At 29.2% G+C, this 15,687-nt stretch overlaps 3 protein-coding genes across 3 annotated transcripts; 1 reads left to right on the forward strand and 2 right to left on the reverse strand.

The window, feature by feature from the left end:
• The first annotated feature begins 1,391 nt into the window (after positions 1-1,391).
• Positions 1,392-7,598, forward strand: LOC113859708 (formin-like protein 3). Its single transcript, XM_027492415.1, has 6 exons — positions 1,392-1,544; positions 2,385-3,048; positions 3,706-4,165; positions 4,280-4,473; positions 5,735-5,970; positions 6,708-7,598. The coding sequence occupies exons 1-6, from the start codon at positions 1,392-1,394 to the stop codon at positions 7,596-7,598; spliced, it is 2,598 nt and encodes an 865-aa protein (XP_027348216.1).
• A 3,486-nt stretch (positions 7,599-11,084) lies between these two features.
• Positions 11,085-11,899, reverse strand: LOC113859781. Its single transcript, XM_027492470.1, has 3 exons — positions 11,801-11,899; positions 11,486-11,691; positions 11,085-11,262 (listed from the first exon to the last, which is right to left on the reverse strand). The coding sequence occupies exons 1-3, from the start codon at positions 11,897-11,899 to the stop codon at positions 11,085-11,087; spliced, it is 483 nt and encodes a 160-aa protein (XP_027348271.1).
• A 2,676-nt stretch (positions 11,900-14,575) lies between these two features.
• Positions 14,576-15,300, reverse strand: LOC113859710. The gene is made up of 3 exons (XM_027492416.1): positions 15,202-15,300; positions 14,896-15,083; positions 14,576-14,765 (listed from the first exon to the last, which is right to left on the reverse strand). Exons 1-3 carry the CDS (start codon positions 15,298-15,300, stop codon positions 14,576-14,578), a joined length of 477 nt encoding a protein of 158 aa, XP_027348217.1.
• Positions 15,301-15,687: the final 387 nt, after the last annotated feature.

The following is a 15,687-nucleotide window of genomic DNA, read 5'->3' on the forward strand; positions in this document are numbered from 1 at the left end:
AAATTATTCTTGTAAATAAATAACCTGAATTGACAGAGTCGAGACGATTCTTCGAAAAAAAAAATCCCTAAAGTAATTAATTCCTCAAAGCAATTGCATAATAATAAACGAAAAACTCATTTTGAAAAAATAAAAAGATATTATTTCCATTCATGACGATGGCAAGTCAAGTTTTATGATTCAAATCAGTTTATGTTGACGTTTTAATTAAATAACTACGTGAATGACCATCTCTCTTTGGGTGAAATTAGTTGGACGCATGTTTTCAACTCTTAAAATAATAATCGATAATGTGTTATTGATATTTGATATTTTAAAACATAATTTCCCCCTATAGTTTAGAGAGAGAAAATTAGATAGCAAGGGAAAAAAAAATATCTGTACATAGAATAACTAATAATAAATGTAAATTATCTTCTATTTTCCCCCACAATACACATTTTGCCCATCTAACAATTGTTCTTTCATATTACAATTTACAAGTCTCAATACAAAAAGTTAATGTAAAATCATTAATTGAACCGGATTTAAATTAATAACAAACAAAAGTACATTGATCATAGCTGGGGCAATATCGTGTAATTATATAAAGTCGTGGTGATTGACAATAAATAAGGAAAGTAGAAGGGTAATATAATGAGAAACAAATTAGTGTGGTGGAAGCATCTAAAAAAGTAAAAACATAAATGTTGGAGGGTACGAAAGAAAAAGAAGCATCCGATACATGACATCATGGGTGTCCCACATTGTTCTCCCCACGTCCCTTTTAGGACTTTCAATGCATCGTTGTCTTTCTCTCTCTCCTCTGACGCCCCCTCCCACCCAGCACAGGAAAGAAGCTTTCGAATGATCAAAATTCTCAGCGACACAAATTCTTGCATTGGTATTCCAATTCAATAATATTTCAACGGAACAAAAAATCAACATATCAAGCTCAAATTTTAAACGTATATTCAACCCCCCCGTTTCGTTAATTTTACCTTTGCATGAATTGGGTTCTGCTCTCACGTACGTAACGTTCATTTGATTGGTTCTTTGCCAACGTTGCATTGTATACATATCTTATCAATATCAATCCATTGTTCTGCTTCATCAAATTTTCACATGTTCTGATTCTCTCTCAATATATTGCCACATTAAATCCAACCCGATTCTTGAGTTTCTAAGATCCTGTGGAATTTCCAATCTTCGTGGGTTTGTGGAAATATTGAGCGATCTGCGAAGTTTGGATAATAATATTGGAAGATAAAAGCTCTGAGAAGGTGCAGAGTCTGAGCTTCGTGTCTCTTTTTTTTTGTGGTTGGGTTTATAATTAAGTTAGAGACTTGAAAGGAATTTTCATGTTCAATGAGAGATGAAAAATTGCGTTTGGGTTGGTGAAGTTGAAAGCAATGGAATTGACAAGACCCAGTTATGCGGTTGCTTATGTCATTCTCCTTTGTGCGTTGGCCCAAGGGGGCTCAGAGGGGAAGAGGGGGAAGGAAGAGGAGATTTTTAGAGATGGTGGGGCTTTGTCATCATCCATTTATGTACATGGAATTCAGGTATAAGAATTCTATCATTTTGTCTTTTCTTTGGAATTTCTCAGCTGGTTTTTTGTTTGTTCATGATCATGCTCAGTTTCTTCTTTCAATTCTCAATAATCTCTTACCAAAATTGTGGTTTTTAATTTGACTCTCATATTCTTCTGTTTGGTTTGATATATAGTGATTGGCTAATTAATTCCCAACCAAGTCTTTGGTGGGTAATTTTGTGTTTTTTGTTACCTGTTTGTATGTCAAATACAAGGTCTAGGATCACTTAATTCTGAATTTTGTTAAATCTGCTTTAATTTACCATTTAATATGTTATTATTGCTGAAGCATATTTATAGAGAATTTGCGTCTATTTATCTTTTCAAAGAAGGAACTCATAACAAATTACACACTGATCAGGTTCAATAACTTCAAAATCCTTTCATTTTTATTGCATGGCTAAACAGTAGTGTCATACTATCATACAAGAAGGATCTCTGCATCTTCTTTTTTTTTTTGGAGAAAAATATGCATATATGTTTCTATGTAGCTAAAGTCTAAAGAATTGTAAAAATAACGATAGTGTTTGCACTCTTTTACTTTAATACGAAAACTAAATATGTAAGATGATACAATCATATATAAAACAAAGGTCTTGTCTTTGTTGTTGATACATTGATTAAAAAGGACCGTGCCTCTACCTGTTGCCCCCACATTTTGATCAAGCGTGACACTGACAGTGAAAAATTTCAAGTGATGAAACTATATATGGCTTTGTAAATTATATAACTAGACTATTAAAATTATGGAACATGTATTTAATATTTTCATTGCACTGAATGGTGCTTTTATATCATTTGGTTGATACAGGTAGAAAATGCGTGGAAACATTGCAGGAAAGAATTGATAGAGAGAAACAATGATGTCAAAGATTTTGACTTCCATTCACTGGAAGGGAGCAGTGACATGAGGTCTATTCTTTCAATACAAAATAGCATATACCAAGCAACTAAGTCTCTCCCTCCCGTCATGAAAAATAAATTTTTGGACTGCATAAAAACAGGAACAACTCCTTCTGCTCCTGTTTCTAAAGAAAAGGGTAGCTCTAGATATTTGTTAACAAAGCATTCTAGATCAACCTTAGGTGTGCAAAGTGGTCATGGAAGAAATTTGATTGCTGATTCACCAAGCCCTTCTGCTACTCCAAGTCATAATCCAACATCACCAACTCCTAGTCCACAAGCTAGGGATATACCACTCCCTCCAGATATGTTTGTACCATTTCCACCACCATCACGTGTACCACGTCCTCGTCCTCATCCTCCTCAAAATTTTCGACCTATAATATATGCTCCTATTTCTTCACCACCTAGCAATGATGCCAAAAAGCAACATAAAGTTCTCATAGGTTGCATTATATCAGCAGTTATAATATTGATAGGCTTGGCTCTCTGCTATCGTGAGGTCAGAAAAACCAAAGTTGACAAAGATGACAGGCCTTTGCTTGTATTAACCTCAAGTGATTATTCTGGTGGTATGCTTATGTGTTCTGCTCTCTACTTCAATTATTTATTTATCATCAACTTTTCTGAACTCTATCACACGTAATAAGAACTCAATAAATAGTAATTTTCTATTGAAAATTATAATATTTAATAGTATCAATGCATTAAATTCTATAATTTTCAATGAAAATTTATTATATACAAATTCATATTATAAGCAATTTTTCACAGAATAATAGAAAAATTTATTTATAATATATAACACTTAAAAAGACAAAACTCTTGAGTAACTGCATCAATTTCTTGAACTTAAATCTTTTAGCCACATCAAAAAATATTTCTTGAACTTATATCTTTTAGCCGCGTCAAAAATATTTCTTGAACTTATATTTTATAGACACATCAAAAAATACTCAGCATTCTTACTTCCAACTCTCTTATTTTTCCTTTACATTTAACTTACAAATAATCAATGAATTCTCATGCTTTCTTTATTGTTTTTAGCATCAATGATTTCTTAAACTACTACAAGTTTCAATATATTATTCTTCTATAAGATACACTTCTAATAAATAATCAATTCCTCTTAAAATGTTCAATCATCTCTGGGCATATGATTGTAAAACATTACACAATTTACACTTGGTCCTTCAATCTATGCTTCAATGTAATTTTTTTTTCTTCAGGTTCACAGAAGATTGTTCGTTTGGGAGATGATGACAAGGAAGAATCTTGCATTGACAATGAAAAGAAACTTTCTAATGTTACAAACTTATCCACTAAGGATGGAGATAACAATGCTTCACAGGTTGAGACAAAACCATCAGAAGGTACAGGACAAGTACCAGCCCCTCCTAGTGGAAAACCAGCCCCTTCACCTCCTAGCGGAAAATCAGCCCCTCCACCTCCTGGACCGCCGCCGCCGCCTGCTGCTCCACGACCACCACCACCTCCAAGAGCTGCTCCTCCACCTGCTCCTCCCAAACCAATGGGAGGTAGAAATCAAGGACCACTTCGAGCTAAAGAAGGAAGTTCTAGTCAGAGTGATGCTACAAAACCAAAACTAAAGCCATTTTTCTGGGATAAGGTTTCTGCAACACCTGATCAATCAATGGTGTGGCATGAAATCAATGCAGGGTCATTTGTGTAAGAATATTAACTCTTGGAAAAGATGAAACTTTCATTGAATTAGCAAAGTAAAACAAATATAACAATGAGATTGCTTTCACTAATTTATGTCTATGACAACTTAATTACCAGAATCAATGAGGAAATGATGGAGTCTTTGTTTGGATGCACCAATCAGAACAGAAATCAACGCAAGAAGGATTCATCTTTAGATAATACAGTGCAGTACATTAAGATTATTGACCCTAAGAAAGCACAGAACTTATCAATTCTTTTGCGAGCTCTGAATGTGACAACAGACGAAGTTGTTGATGCTCTGATAGAAGGTAATTCTCTTTCTCTCTCTCTCTTGGATGTAAGGGAACGGCCATTAGTTTCTACTGAAATTTTTAGCCTCCTTCATAATCCATATTCGGATTTCTAATTTTTAGCCTGTTTACATTGGCAGAAAAATCACTCAAATAAGTATCCATTTGTTACGACCTATAATTTTTATGTTAAAATGCGATAAAAAAAAAGATAAACTTTACATGAAATTTTTTAACTAATATACATGTTTAAATAATAAATTTATTTAATAATAAATTATTATATTTATTATATTTAAATAAATTAAAAAATATTTAAGTCTTTAAATAGAATTAAGACACAATTGAAGTTAAACAAATTAAAATTGAAAAATAAATAATAATATTATATTATAATTCTTTTTATTTATAATAAATAAAAATTACTTAAATATGAATTATATTTTATTTAAAATTAAAAAATTATAAAAAATGTAAAAAAAGTAAAATAAAAAATTTAATATACAATATATATATATATATAAAATAGAAATATGTAGTAAATAATATAAATAATATAATTTTAAATAAATTATATAATAATATTTTTAAAACTTGTCACGTATCTTTTTTTATTGGTATAAATTTTTTTGGTAAAGTATCCATTAAAATTTTTTTAGAGTACTACAGCACATAACTAAAAAAAATTATTTTATGAATTTTTAATATGCACTTATTAATTTTCTTGACATAAAGTTGATATTTCTCTAGTTTTAAGAAAGGTCTTATGTCACTGTAAGGACGCTAAGTATTGTTTATTAATTATTAACATTATATGCTTTCAATTTGACATAATGCATGTTCTATGGTTTTTCATTTATATACTTCAGGAAGTGATATAATTTTACTGTGCTAATGGTTTGTTGAATGTGCTAGGACTCACATATTGAAGTTAGATTTGAAAGGGTCCTTCCTTTCATTATAATTTGCTTCATTAGTTTTAGTATTAAAAAATGTTAACTTCAGTCATATAAGGCCTGAGGATAGATAATAACTAAAAGTAATAAATGATAATATTTTACTAAAAATATATTTATTATCTTCAGAGTATAACAGTATAATAACTTTTATACTTTATAATAAAAAAATATTACCTTTATGATTAAATTCTGCATTAAAGATTAAGATTAATAAAATCATTAAAAAGACATCAAAAACGTTTTACATGTTACAGAAATTATCCAAGATTAATATATATTTGCATTTCACAGCATGAACTACAATATGTTGATTGAATCAGGTAATGAGCTTCCTGCGGAGCTCACCCAGACGTTGTTGAAGATGGCACCTACGGCAGAAGAGGAACTGAAGCTTAGGTTGTTTACTGGAGAACTGTCGGAACTAGGCCCAGCAGAGAGGTTCCTCAAAGTGTTGGTTGACATTCCATTCGCTTTCAAACGTCTTGAATGTTTGATGTTCATGTTTATCCTTCAAGACGAGTTCTCAAGCATTAAAGATTCCTTTGCAACATTAGAGGTGAGACTGAGGTTATTGAATTCATTGAACTAGAGCGAAATGGGATGATTTTAATTTTCGTTGTTTGAATTCTTAAAACAATAATAGAATGAAATAGGACATCACGTATTGCATTTGTTTTCATTTAATATCTCCTTTTTCTTACCTTCTGGCCTCTAATTACGGTATTGTATGAAATGGCACTGTTTTTATTAACATTTTATTATGAAAATATTTAAACTATTAAATGATAATTTTAATTCATTTATTTCATTTCATTCTAATTCATTTTTAGACACTTATCATTAATGACAAAACTAAAAAATCGTTTAAAATAGAGTGACCAAATAAAAAGGACACCATTAAAGAATAAATTAAATTAAAATATTTAAATTTTTCTATAAAATATAGAAAATTAAAAATTTAGGAAGCAAAATCCCCCGTAAAGATATTAACTTTGCTCCTTTTTATTATTAAATATCTAAATACTACCTTGAGATTCTTAAATTCACCTTGACTCAGTTTTTGTAATCTTATAACTAAATAATGATTATAAGTATACTTAAAGTGTAATTATTATTTTTTGAATACATATTTTGTTACGTTGTATTTATATTTAATTTTTCTTATTTTCTATCATTTATTTTTAGTTTGGTTATCTCTCTTTATTTGCACTCGTATCATAAGTTGCAAGCATTTATAAGACAAGGTTAACAAATTAAGCTCTGCATGCTTATGACTGATGAGTTTTTTGGCAGGTTGCTTGCGATGAGCTCAGAAAAAGTAGGCTATTCTTAAAACTACTTGAAGCAGTTCTGAAAACTGGGAACCGCATGAACGATGGAACCTATCGTGGTGGTGCCCAAGCATTCAGGCTTGACACACTTCTAAAACTTTCAGATGTAAAAGGAACAGATGGAAAAATAACACTCTTACACTTTGTGGTTCAAGAGATCATACGCTCTGAGGGTATAAGAGCTGTTCGAACTGAGAGAGCAAGCAGAAGCATTTCAAGTGTGGGAACAGATGATTCTGATGAAGGTAGTGAAGAATCTATTGAACACTATCGAAGCCTTGGCCTTCAAGTAGTTTCAGGTTTAAGCGCTGAACTTGAAGAGGTGAAAAAAGCAGCACTTATAGATGGTGATGCACTCACTTCTGCAGTGTCAAAACTAGGTTATTCATTTGTAAAGAGTCAAGAGTTTTTGAACACTGACTTGAAAAACATTGATGAAGAAAGTGAGTTCCAACGTTGCATGGAGAAGTTTTTGGAGAAAGCAAAGGAGAATGTGACATGGCTGGTGGAGGAAGAGAAGAGAATAATGGCTTTGGTTAAGAGTACTGCAGATTACTTTCATGGGAATGCAGGGAAAGATGAAGGTTTGCGTTTGTTTTCTATTGTCCGTGATTTCTTGATAATATTGGATAAGGTATGCAAAGAGGTGAAGGACACAACTATGAAGCCAGTGAAGGCTTCTAACAGTAAGAAAGAGGCTACATCAGTGCCATCTTCTCCTGACACACGCCAACAGTCACCACCACCAGCTTCTGACTTACATAGAAGATTGTTTCCTGCAATTGCAGAACGGAGAATGGATTACTCTAGCTCTGATGATGATGATGATGATGATGACGAGTTTTCAACATAGCTTTGCTATTTAGATGTGGTTTGAAATCACCTAGCTCCATTTCATAACTCTTTTTTGTTTCTCTAATTAAAAAATAACAAGAAAATTAAAAGATTTGTCAGCCTTTTTTTGTTGGGTTTGTCTAAGTTACTGGATAAGATAAATAGCTTTATCTTAAGTAGGTTAATGGAATTTTCTTTATAAAAAATTAAAAATAATAATAATATAACTTTTAATATAATGTCTTAACTTTATTAATATACTTAAGATGATAAAATTTATCTTATTTTTGGGTAACCTAGACAAACCCTTCTTTATTGAAGTGTTATCTTTTAATTGGAGGAACAAAAAAGGGAAGATAGGTGATTTGGTTCGATGGTTATTTAACTGCTTTTGAAAACGTGTTGTTCTACTTCATCAGATGGCAAGTGTGGCTGCCTGCAGAGTTAAGGAAACAAAAGCCTAGCTTGGCAAAAAATTTCATGTGTGATATAAGTTGCCTTTGCTTTTGTGAAGGGAAATGTATATTATAATAGCCTATCTGAGTGGACTCCTGATTAATGTTAGTTATCCAATGTCTAGTATGGTGTTCCTTATCAAACTATTGAATTTCTTAACCTTATTTGGAACCCCGGAAACAAAGATTACAAGAACATATGAGGAAGGGGGAGTACAGATATGAATTTCTTGTATGTTTTATTTCTCTACTTATTTGATTGATGTTGTTTTTGTGTGGGGTTGATGTCGGAACTTTGAACATTAATGAGGAAGTGAAATAAATAGTTCATGACATCAAATCACGTCACTGTGCAAATTTCCTTCCATGTTCATTTATTTTAAATTAGCATGTCAACCAAATAAAAATAACAATTGAAAGGGAGAATGTTGTTACTTAAAAGAGAAAACTTTTGGGTGTGATGTGTCAATTTTCAATTGATGAAATGGAAAGAGATGTCTAAGGAATTAAGAGGTTGTTTAGTTTTAAATTTTAAATTTGCTTTTGTTATCAGCAATGTTGCTTTTTTTTTTTCATACCTATGGGATGCAAGCACCTTGGAAAGAAATAATAGAAATTAAAAAAAAAGGAGAGAAAATAGTTAGACATGTGACAAGAAAGAAGGTAGAGTTATGTGTGTAAAACGAGTGTAAAAATTATGATGTAAAAAAGTTAAGATTTTTTTTTTTTTGTTTCTATTAGAAAATTGTAATCATTTCCTAAATTTACTATTGGAATAAAAGGAAAAAAATACAAAATAATTTTTTTTTTCTGCAGACTATGTTTGCTAAAACAGATTAGTACTGAGTTAGTGAATATGAGGAAAGAGTTGTCATCAAGAATATTTTTACGCAAAGAAACATTTAAAATTTTCTTTATTTAGAAAACCAACCCTTTTAAATATGGATCTATTTGAGAATTAATTACGAACAGGGAAGTGGTTAATACCTGTACCTTTCATTTAAAAATGATTATCTTAAATTGATTATATAAATTTAAAATTATTTATATACTTTTTTTAAATAATTAAAAATTTATTACATCATCTTTATGATTATATATATCAAATTTTATATAATTTAATTATTTGTAAGTATATCATTAAAATTTGATGCTTTAAAAATATAATATTCATTTAAATAAAATAATGCATAAAAATTATTAATTTTATTTTTTTGTAGAATTTTATAAAATTGATTTACTTCATAAAAAAATTAAATTAAAAATTAAATGGATTAATTTTGTATTTTATAAAACGTTATTACTATTATATATAAATTAATAATAACTTTTTCTTAATATGTATATATCATAATATAGTACAAGATATATACATATTAAGAAAAAGTTATTTTTTTCAGATATTCTAGTTGTGGATTGAACTCTTCAAAAGCCTTGTACCAATCTTGAAGACTAACATAATAAGTTAGTTGGCTACAACTGCTGTAAGGAGCATTCAACAAAAGTAAGGATACACCCTTTTGGTGATTAGTGAGGAATCAATCAAAGAGAATTACTAAGCATGAAATGTTGCTTTTGCTCATCCTATCAGAGCTTCTTTTGCCAAGCACTCTGCTTCTTGTGGATCCTTTATGTGCCTTATAAGAAAAAGTTATTATTATCACTATTATTATTTATAAATTACTTAAATAAAAAAAATTAATAAGAAACTAGTGCTCACTAAGATGGCCCACATTCAAAAGCCCACAAGTTTCAAATAAACAGTACCCACTAGAAAGAAAGCCTACGTTTTTTTTTTTATTTTCTTTTTTGTTTTTAAGAAAGCCAACGTTGAAACATCAGTTCTTTCCGCTAGCTTAATCGCTAAAGTAGCCCATTTTGGCCCAAAAGAGAACCCAAACTCAATTTTATTCTCAGCATCTTTTACCTTTTTTAAAAAAAAAAGTTATTTCATTAGATTCAAGTAAAATAAAAAATATATTTATTACATTAAATTCATAAAAATATAATAAGTAATTATATTTCACTAAAATTTTACACGTTCCATAAAATTAAAAATACAAAGCATAAAGGCTGTGCCAGGAAGAAGGCAGTGATGATACGGGCATCGATCGTTTGTGCTCTCAATTGTGTTCTGACAGCGTGTTTCCTCCGACGATAGAAATGAGTTGAGTTTAAGAATTATTTAAGTTTCACTTGTTAAATATTTAGTTAAATTTATTTATTTAATTAACTAAATAAACAAGCTTTTATATATATTAACATTTTAACGAATGTAAATTTAAAAATTATTAATCAAATTAAAATTAAAATTTAATTATTTATATATATTTTTTTATAAGTAAAATTTTAGCTTTAAATATTCGATCTAATTCAACTCATTTATACTTTTAGTGAGTTCTACTTCTGCTTGTAACTCTATTTTTTCTCTCTATTTTTTTTTTTATCTCCATGTAATGTCTTATTTTTTAAAAGTTGCTTAAATTTTATTTTATTATTTTTTATGAGTCCTATAAAAGATCACTTCTTTTTATTTTGCTACTTAAGTAGCTCTTGACTCTAATCATACAAATAGTTAAGCGCCTCTTGTTAGACGCGGTAAGTCACTCCGCTTCCTCACTTTCAGGCGCAAATTGTGTGCTGGAAGCGGTGCAGGTCACCATTTTTTTTTCTGATTTTTTTTATTTCAGTTCTTTTATTTTACATTTGATTGGATTAAAAAGAGAAAAATTAAAAATAAATTACAATAAATAAACACGGTACTAACTTAAAATAATATTCGCAAAATGACAATAAATTAAGTATCCGCAAAAATAACATAAAAGCAAAAGTTAAAAAGATTTACATTGCTAGCTTCAATGAAAAAAAAAAAAAGAAAAAGAAAAGTAAAAGACCCCTATACATATTCCTCCTAGCTGGATAGGGTAGTTTGGTCTTCTGAAAACTAATCCCATTTGTTGCCCTTTTTCAGCACAAGAAGCATGAAAGTCTTCTCGCAAAGCCACATTTTTTTAAAAACTCCAAAAGCACTAAAGCAGATACCTTACTCATTAATCCATAGGAGCAGTGGCAGAAACGTAATATGCAATACAGAATAGGCCATGAACAAAGCAACAAATCCCACCAATGGAAAGAAAGTGATGGTGTGAGAAACCACAGGAACCATCTGACCTATTGTTTGACATGGTCCCTATCACCAGCATGGACAATCCAATGGCCAACACCACCCTGATCAACAATAACACAATCAAAAGAAGAAAAGAAAAACAATAGGTTATATATTCAGAGTGCATTTAGATGCATAATTTATTTAATTATTTTTTAAATATTTTTTTATATGATGACTTATGCGATAAAATTTATTAAAATAAAAAAAATAACTTATGAAAATTATAAGCTATTTTTTATAAACAATTTCAAACTTATAGTAGAGAGAAAGATATCACACTACCAAGTTAAAATAAGGCAAGCCACTGAGAGTTGCTTATTGGGGGGAGCCTTATCAAACTCTTGTTGAGAACAAATGCAAGTGCAGCCACCTAGCAAATTGGCTATAGCATGGGCTAGTCCCAAAAGCACTGCTGCAGCCAACCCCAACATGAAGGCTTGATGACTTGGCTCTTTACACTCAAATATCCACAATCTTAAGTGCTTAACCTGTTTGTTAAGAATAATTATTGGAGCTTAACATAGAAGTCACATAATGAAAGTTGTCCTTATACACATATCTTAAATGCACTTCAAAAGTAGTTAACTTTAAGCATACCTTATTTTGTGCTACTTCAGCCTCGAAGCCAAGAATCCCAGCTGCAACATCCATGATTAATATCAGGACACACAGAAAAATGCCCACTACTCTAGCCATTTGTTGGAGAAGTGCTCTTCTTCTGGTTCTGGCTTTCTTGTTACTAAGTTTAAGATCAGAAGAATGGGAAAATAGATGTAGTGGGGGTATTTATATTATGTAGTTATAATATAAAGATTAAAAGAGAAAGTGTACAGAATGAGATTGGAAGGAGGTGGGTTAAATGAGTAAAAGCTCCTTTTGTCCCCACTGTGCAAACTTTCAATTTGCTTTATTGTATACTTTCTCTTCTTTTTCTTCACTCTTGGATTCTTTAGACGGAGATGCTAGTAAAGCATAGTAGAAACCAGCTCATACTTGGCTATAGGCATTTACTTAAATGTGAATTGGTGTGTGAGTTTCTTGACTTGTTTGAATCACACAAATCGAAAAGCATTTGATTTAATTTGAGTTATAAAACAATCAACATTTGACGACTAGAAGGATTAGTTGCTGTGAAGGTACTTTCTCAAAAATCAAATAATTATATTATAAGTTAATTGTCTATTCAAACAATGAAAGTTACAGTAAAATTAACTGCATTCATAACTAATTAAATAGAAGTAGATTTCTCAATATATACATAATAATTTAAAAATAAAATCAAATTGATTCTTATTTTAGACATTTCAAACAACAATAAAATTTTATGTTAAATAAAGTCATTTACATAAATCATATGATATTATTAGTTTCAATTAAAATTTACATTTAAAGAAATTAATTATTTATTATGATATCCCATTAATAATTTCTTTAAAGTATTTTTATTCTCTATTCTTTTATAGAAAATTAAAGACCACACATTCATCTTAACATTCTTAATTTTACTATTCTTGTTTAATACCTGTCACTTAAACTGAATTATTTGTTATAATTAGTGATTTCCAAATTATAAGCCTACACAGTATGTAGATAAATCATTTATTTCTACAAATATAATCACAAAATTTGATCAATTCTAATCCTAATCTAACACATTACATGAGGAAGGGTTTTAACTATCATGCTACATGATAAGTTACATCATTATATGCATTTTTTTTATTTTTCATTAAACTGGTTTCTTTCATTATTTTTTAAATATGTTATTTATTTTTCCATTTTTCATATTTTACCAAAACGGATCTATGTATCCTAATTAATATAAATACTAAGCAACTATTTTAAATGTTATCGAGTTTAAATATATTCAAGCATTGATATATTCTATAATAGAGAACATCATATCAGGAAAAATATAGTTGTAAATATTATTGTTGTTGTTTTGTATTATAAAAAATTAAATATATAATTTAAAAAGATAATAATAAAATATAATTAATGTTAACAATACTTATTGTGTTTAATTTTAGTGCAAATATTTTTACACTGTCAATCAATTAAAATATACTATGCATATAATTTTTATATTAATTATTACAAATATAACAACATTTTATTGGGTGACACTGTAAAAAAACTTTTATACTATAAGTATATTTAAATTAAATTTATACTTATATAAATATGTTATATAATAATTTTATAAATAAAATATTATAATCATAAAATATAATTTAAATTTTATTTTTATATATACATAAATATTTGTTAATATTCATTATATTCTTTATTATATATTTAATAATTGATGTATTTATTATTGAAATTTAGATAAAGAGAAGTTATTAATCAAATAATGATTAAACTATAGTTTTACTTATTTAGATACAATGAATACAATTTATTTTTAGCAGGTTTAAATAAGACAAATTATACTAATAGACACCTGTCTTGACATAATTAATTCAATTAACTAATTTTAAAAAGTATGCATATCTATTCAGTTAACTGATATTATGGTAAAATAATTATGCACTCAATAATTTTACACAAACATAAAATTATTTTATTAACAAATTAGATTACTGCGGTAATAAAATTCAATAACTCCACTAGCAAAAAAAAAGTTCAATAACTCCATCAATAATACGGATTCAAATTTTTTTAAAAAAAGTACTATTAAAAGTTATTAATTTTTTTACATGAATTAAAAAAATCTCTATTATTTTTTTTCCCCAATCGTACGTCTCCTTAATTAGTCCAATGCTCCAAGAATATTGAGAACACCTGTACCTAAAACAAGATAAATTATAGACCATGCATATATAAAATAATAGACACGATATCTCATGTTATAAAAAGATAAAAAAAAATGAATTTAAATCTATGATGTAAAAAGATTTAGTATGGTATGAAAGAGAAAATAAATTGTTTTTTTTTTTCGAAACAGATATCAGCTAAAACGACAATTTTTGTCGTTGGATTGGTGTTGAGTTAGTGATGAGGAAGCATGCATGCATGAAGTATAAATAAAACAAAGTAACTCAAAAGCAGACTTAAAAAAGATCTACAATGCTTGCTCCAATTAAAAAAAAAGAGAAAAAGAAACAGATCCACGTATAAGTAGCATATTTAACTTGAAATTTGTGGTGACCAAAATTTTTTGCCAAAAATTGTGACACTAAATAAAAACAACTTGAACTATGGTAGAGATACATCATAACATTCATATGGAGAGGGTAATTTGGTCGTTTAAAAAATGATAATGTTCTTCTTTTTTATCGTATAAGAAGCAGGGAAGTCTCTGACACATTTTGCAAATCAATATTTTAGAAAAAGGTCCAAAAATACTATAGAAGAAATGAGTGAATTTCAAGTATATATCTTACTCGAACCAGTAGCAGAAAGTAAGTAATACACAATACAGAACGGGCCATGCAGAAAACAACAAATCCCACCAATGAACAGCAAGCGATTTTTTGAAAAAGCACAGGAACCATTTGACCTGTTGTTTGATTTACTCACTGTCAACAGCAAGAATATTCCAATGCCCCACACAATCCTGGAAGACAACATAATCAAAAGGATGAAAGAAAGAAAGAAAAAAAAGGGTATAAATAATTTATTGAAATATCAACGGTAATGATGTTCCTTTGATTTGCAAACTAGCAGTAGAGAAAGAGATACACTACCAAGTTAAGATAAAGCAAGCCAATAAGAATAGCCTAAAAAATAAAAACTTGCGAATGCAATTGTAGAGACCCATCAAATTGGTTACAACATGGGTTAGTCCTAAAAGCAATGCTGCACGCGTCCCCAACACGAAGGCTTGATGGCTTGGCTCACGACACTCAAATATCAATAATCTTAGGCTCCTAACCTGTTTGTTAATTAAGACAAATGTTAGAGTTTATCATAGATTTCACATCATTAATCAAAATTGTCTTTGTATACATATCCTAAATGCACTTTAGAAATAGAGTTAGCTTCAAGCTTACCTTGTTTTGTGCCATTTCACCTTCCAACCCAAGAATTCCAGCTACAACATCCAAGACTAAAATTAGGAGGCACACAATAATACCTACTTTTTTACGCATTTGTGGCCAAAATGCTCTTCTATCTGTTCTAACTTGCTTGTTAGTAAATTTTAGACAGAGTATACACTGGAGAAATAGATGTAGTGAGAATATATGTACTGTATAATTACTATAGATAAATATTAAAATAAAAGTGATGATATATTGAAATTGGGGGAAGGCAGGATAACTGAGTAAAGGAAAATATTTTATGAATAACTAAAATTGATAGCCAAAAGTTGTTTTTAATTTGCAAAATATTTATGAAATTTGTGTATATTTAAAAAAAAAATTAGGAGAAAAATAAAAAATATTATATATAATAATACCTATAATATGAATTTGGAGAATATTTATAAGATTTGTGTACATTGCAAAAATATAAATCAGGAGAAAAATAAAATTGAT

The sequence above is a fragment of the Abrus precatorius genome, unplaced genomic scaffold (genome assembly GCF_003935025.1).
Source record: "Abrus precatorius isolate BTA unplaced genomic scaffold, Abrus_2018 Scaffold2, whole genome shotgun sequence".
NCBI lineage: Eukaryota > Viridiplantae > Streptophyta > Magnoliopsida > Fabales > Fabaceae > Abrus > Abrus precatorius.

Bases quoted from the DNA above. Each gene is read 5' to 3' on its own strand.
- LOC113859708 (XM_027492415.1), top strand. From the start codon at position 1,392: ATGGAATTGACAAGACCCAGTTATGCGGTTGCTTATGTCATTCTCCTT. The intron at 4,166-4,279 runs GTAAGAATATTA...CTTAATTACCAG, and splicing joins ATCAATGCAGGGTCATTTGT to AATCAATGAGGAAATGATGG. The intron at 5,971-6,707 runs GTGAGACTGAGG...GTTTTTTGGCAG, and splicing joins ATTCCTTTGCAACATTAGAG to GTTGCTTGCGATGAGCTCAG.
- LOC113859781 (XM_027492470.1), bottom strand. From the start codon at position 11,899: ATGGCTAGAGTAGTGGGCATTTTTCTGTGTGTCCTGATATTAATCATG. The intron at 11,692-11,800 runs GTATGCTTAAAG...CTTAACAAACAG, and splicing joins CTGAAGTAGCACAAAATAAG to GTTAAGCACTTAAGATTGTG. The intron at 11,263-11,485 runs GTAGTGTGATAT...ATTGTTGATCAG, and splicing joins GCTTGCCTTATTTTAACTTG to GGTGGTGTTGGCCATTGGAT.
- LOC113859710 (XM_027492416.1), bottom strand. From the start codon at position 15,300: ATGCGTAAAAAAGTAGGTATTATTGTGTGCCTCCTAATTTTAGTCTTG. The intron at 15,084-15,201 runs GTAAGCTTGAAG...ATTAACAAACAG, and splicing joins GTGAAATGGCACAAAACAAG to GTTAGGAGCCTAAGATTATT. The intron at 14,766-14,895 runs GTAGTGTATCTC...GTTGTCTTCCAG, and splicing joins GCTTGCTTTATCTTAACTTG to GATTGTGTGGGGCATTGGAA.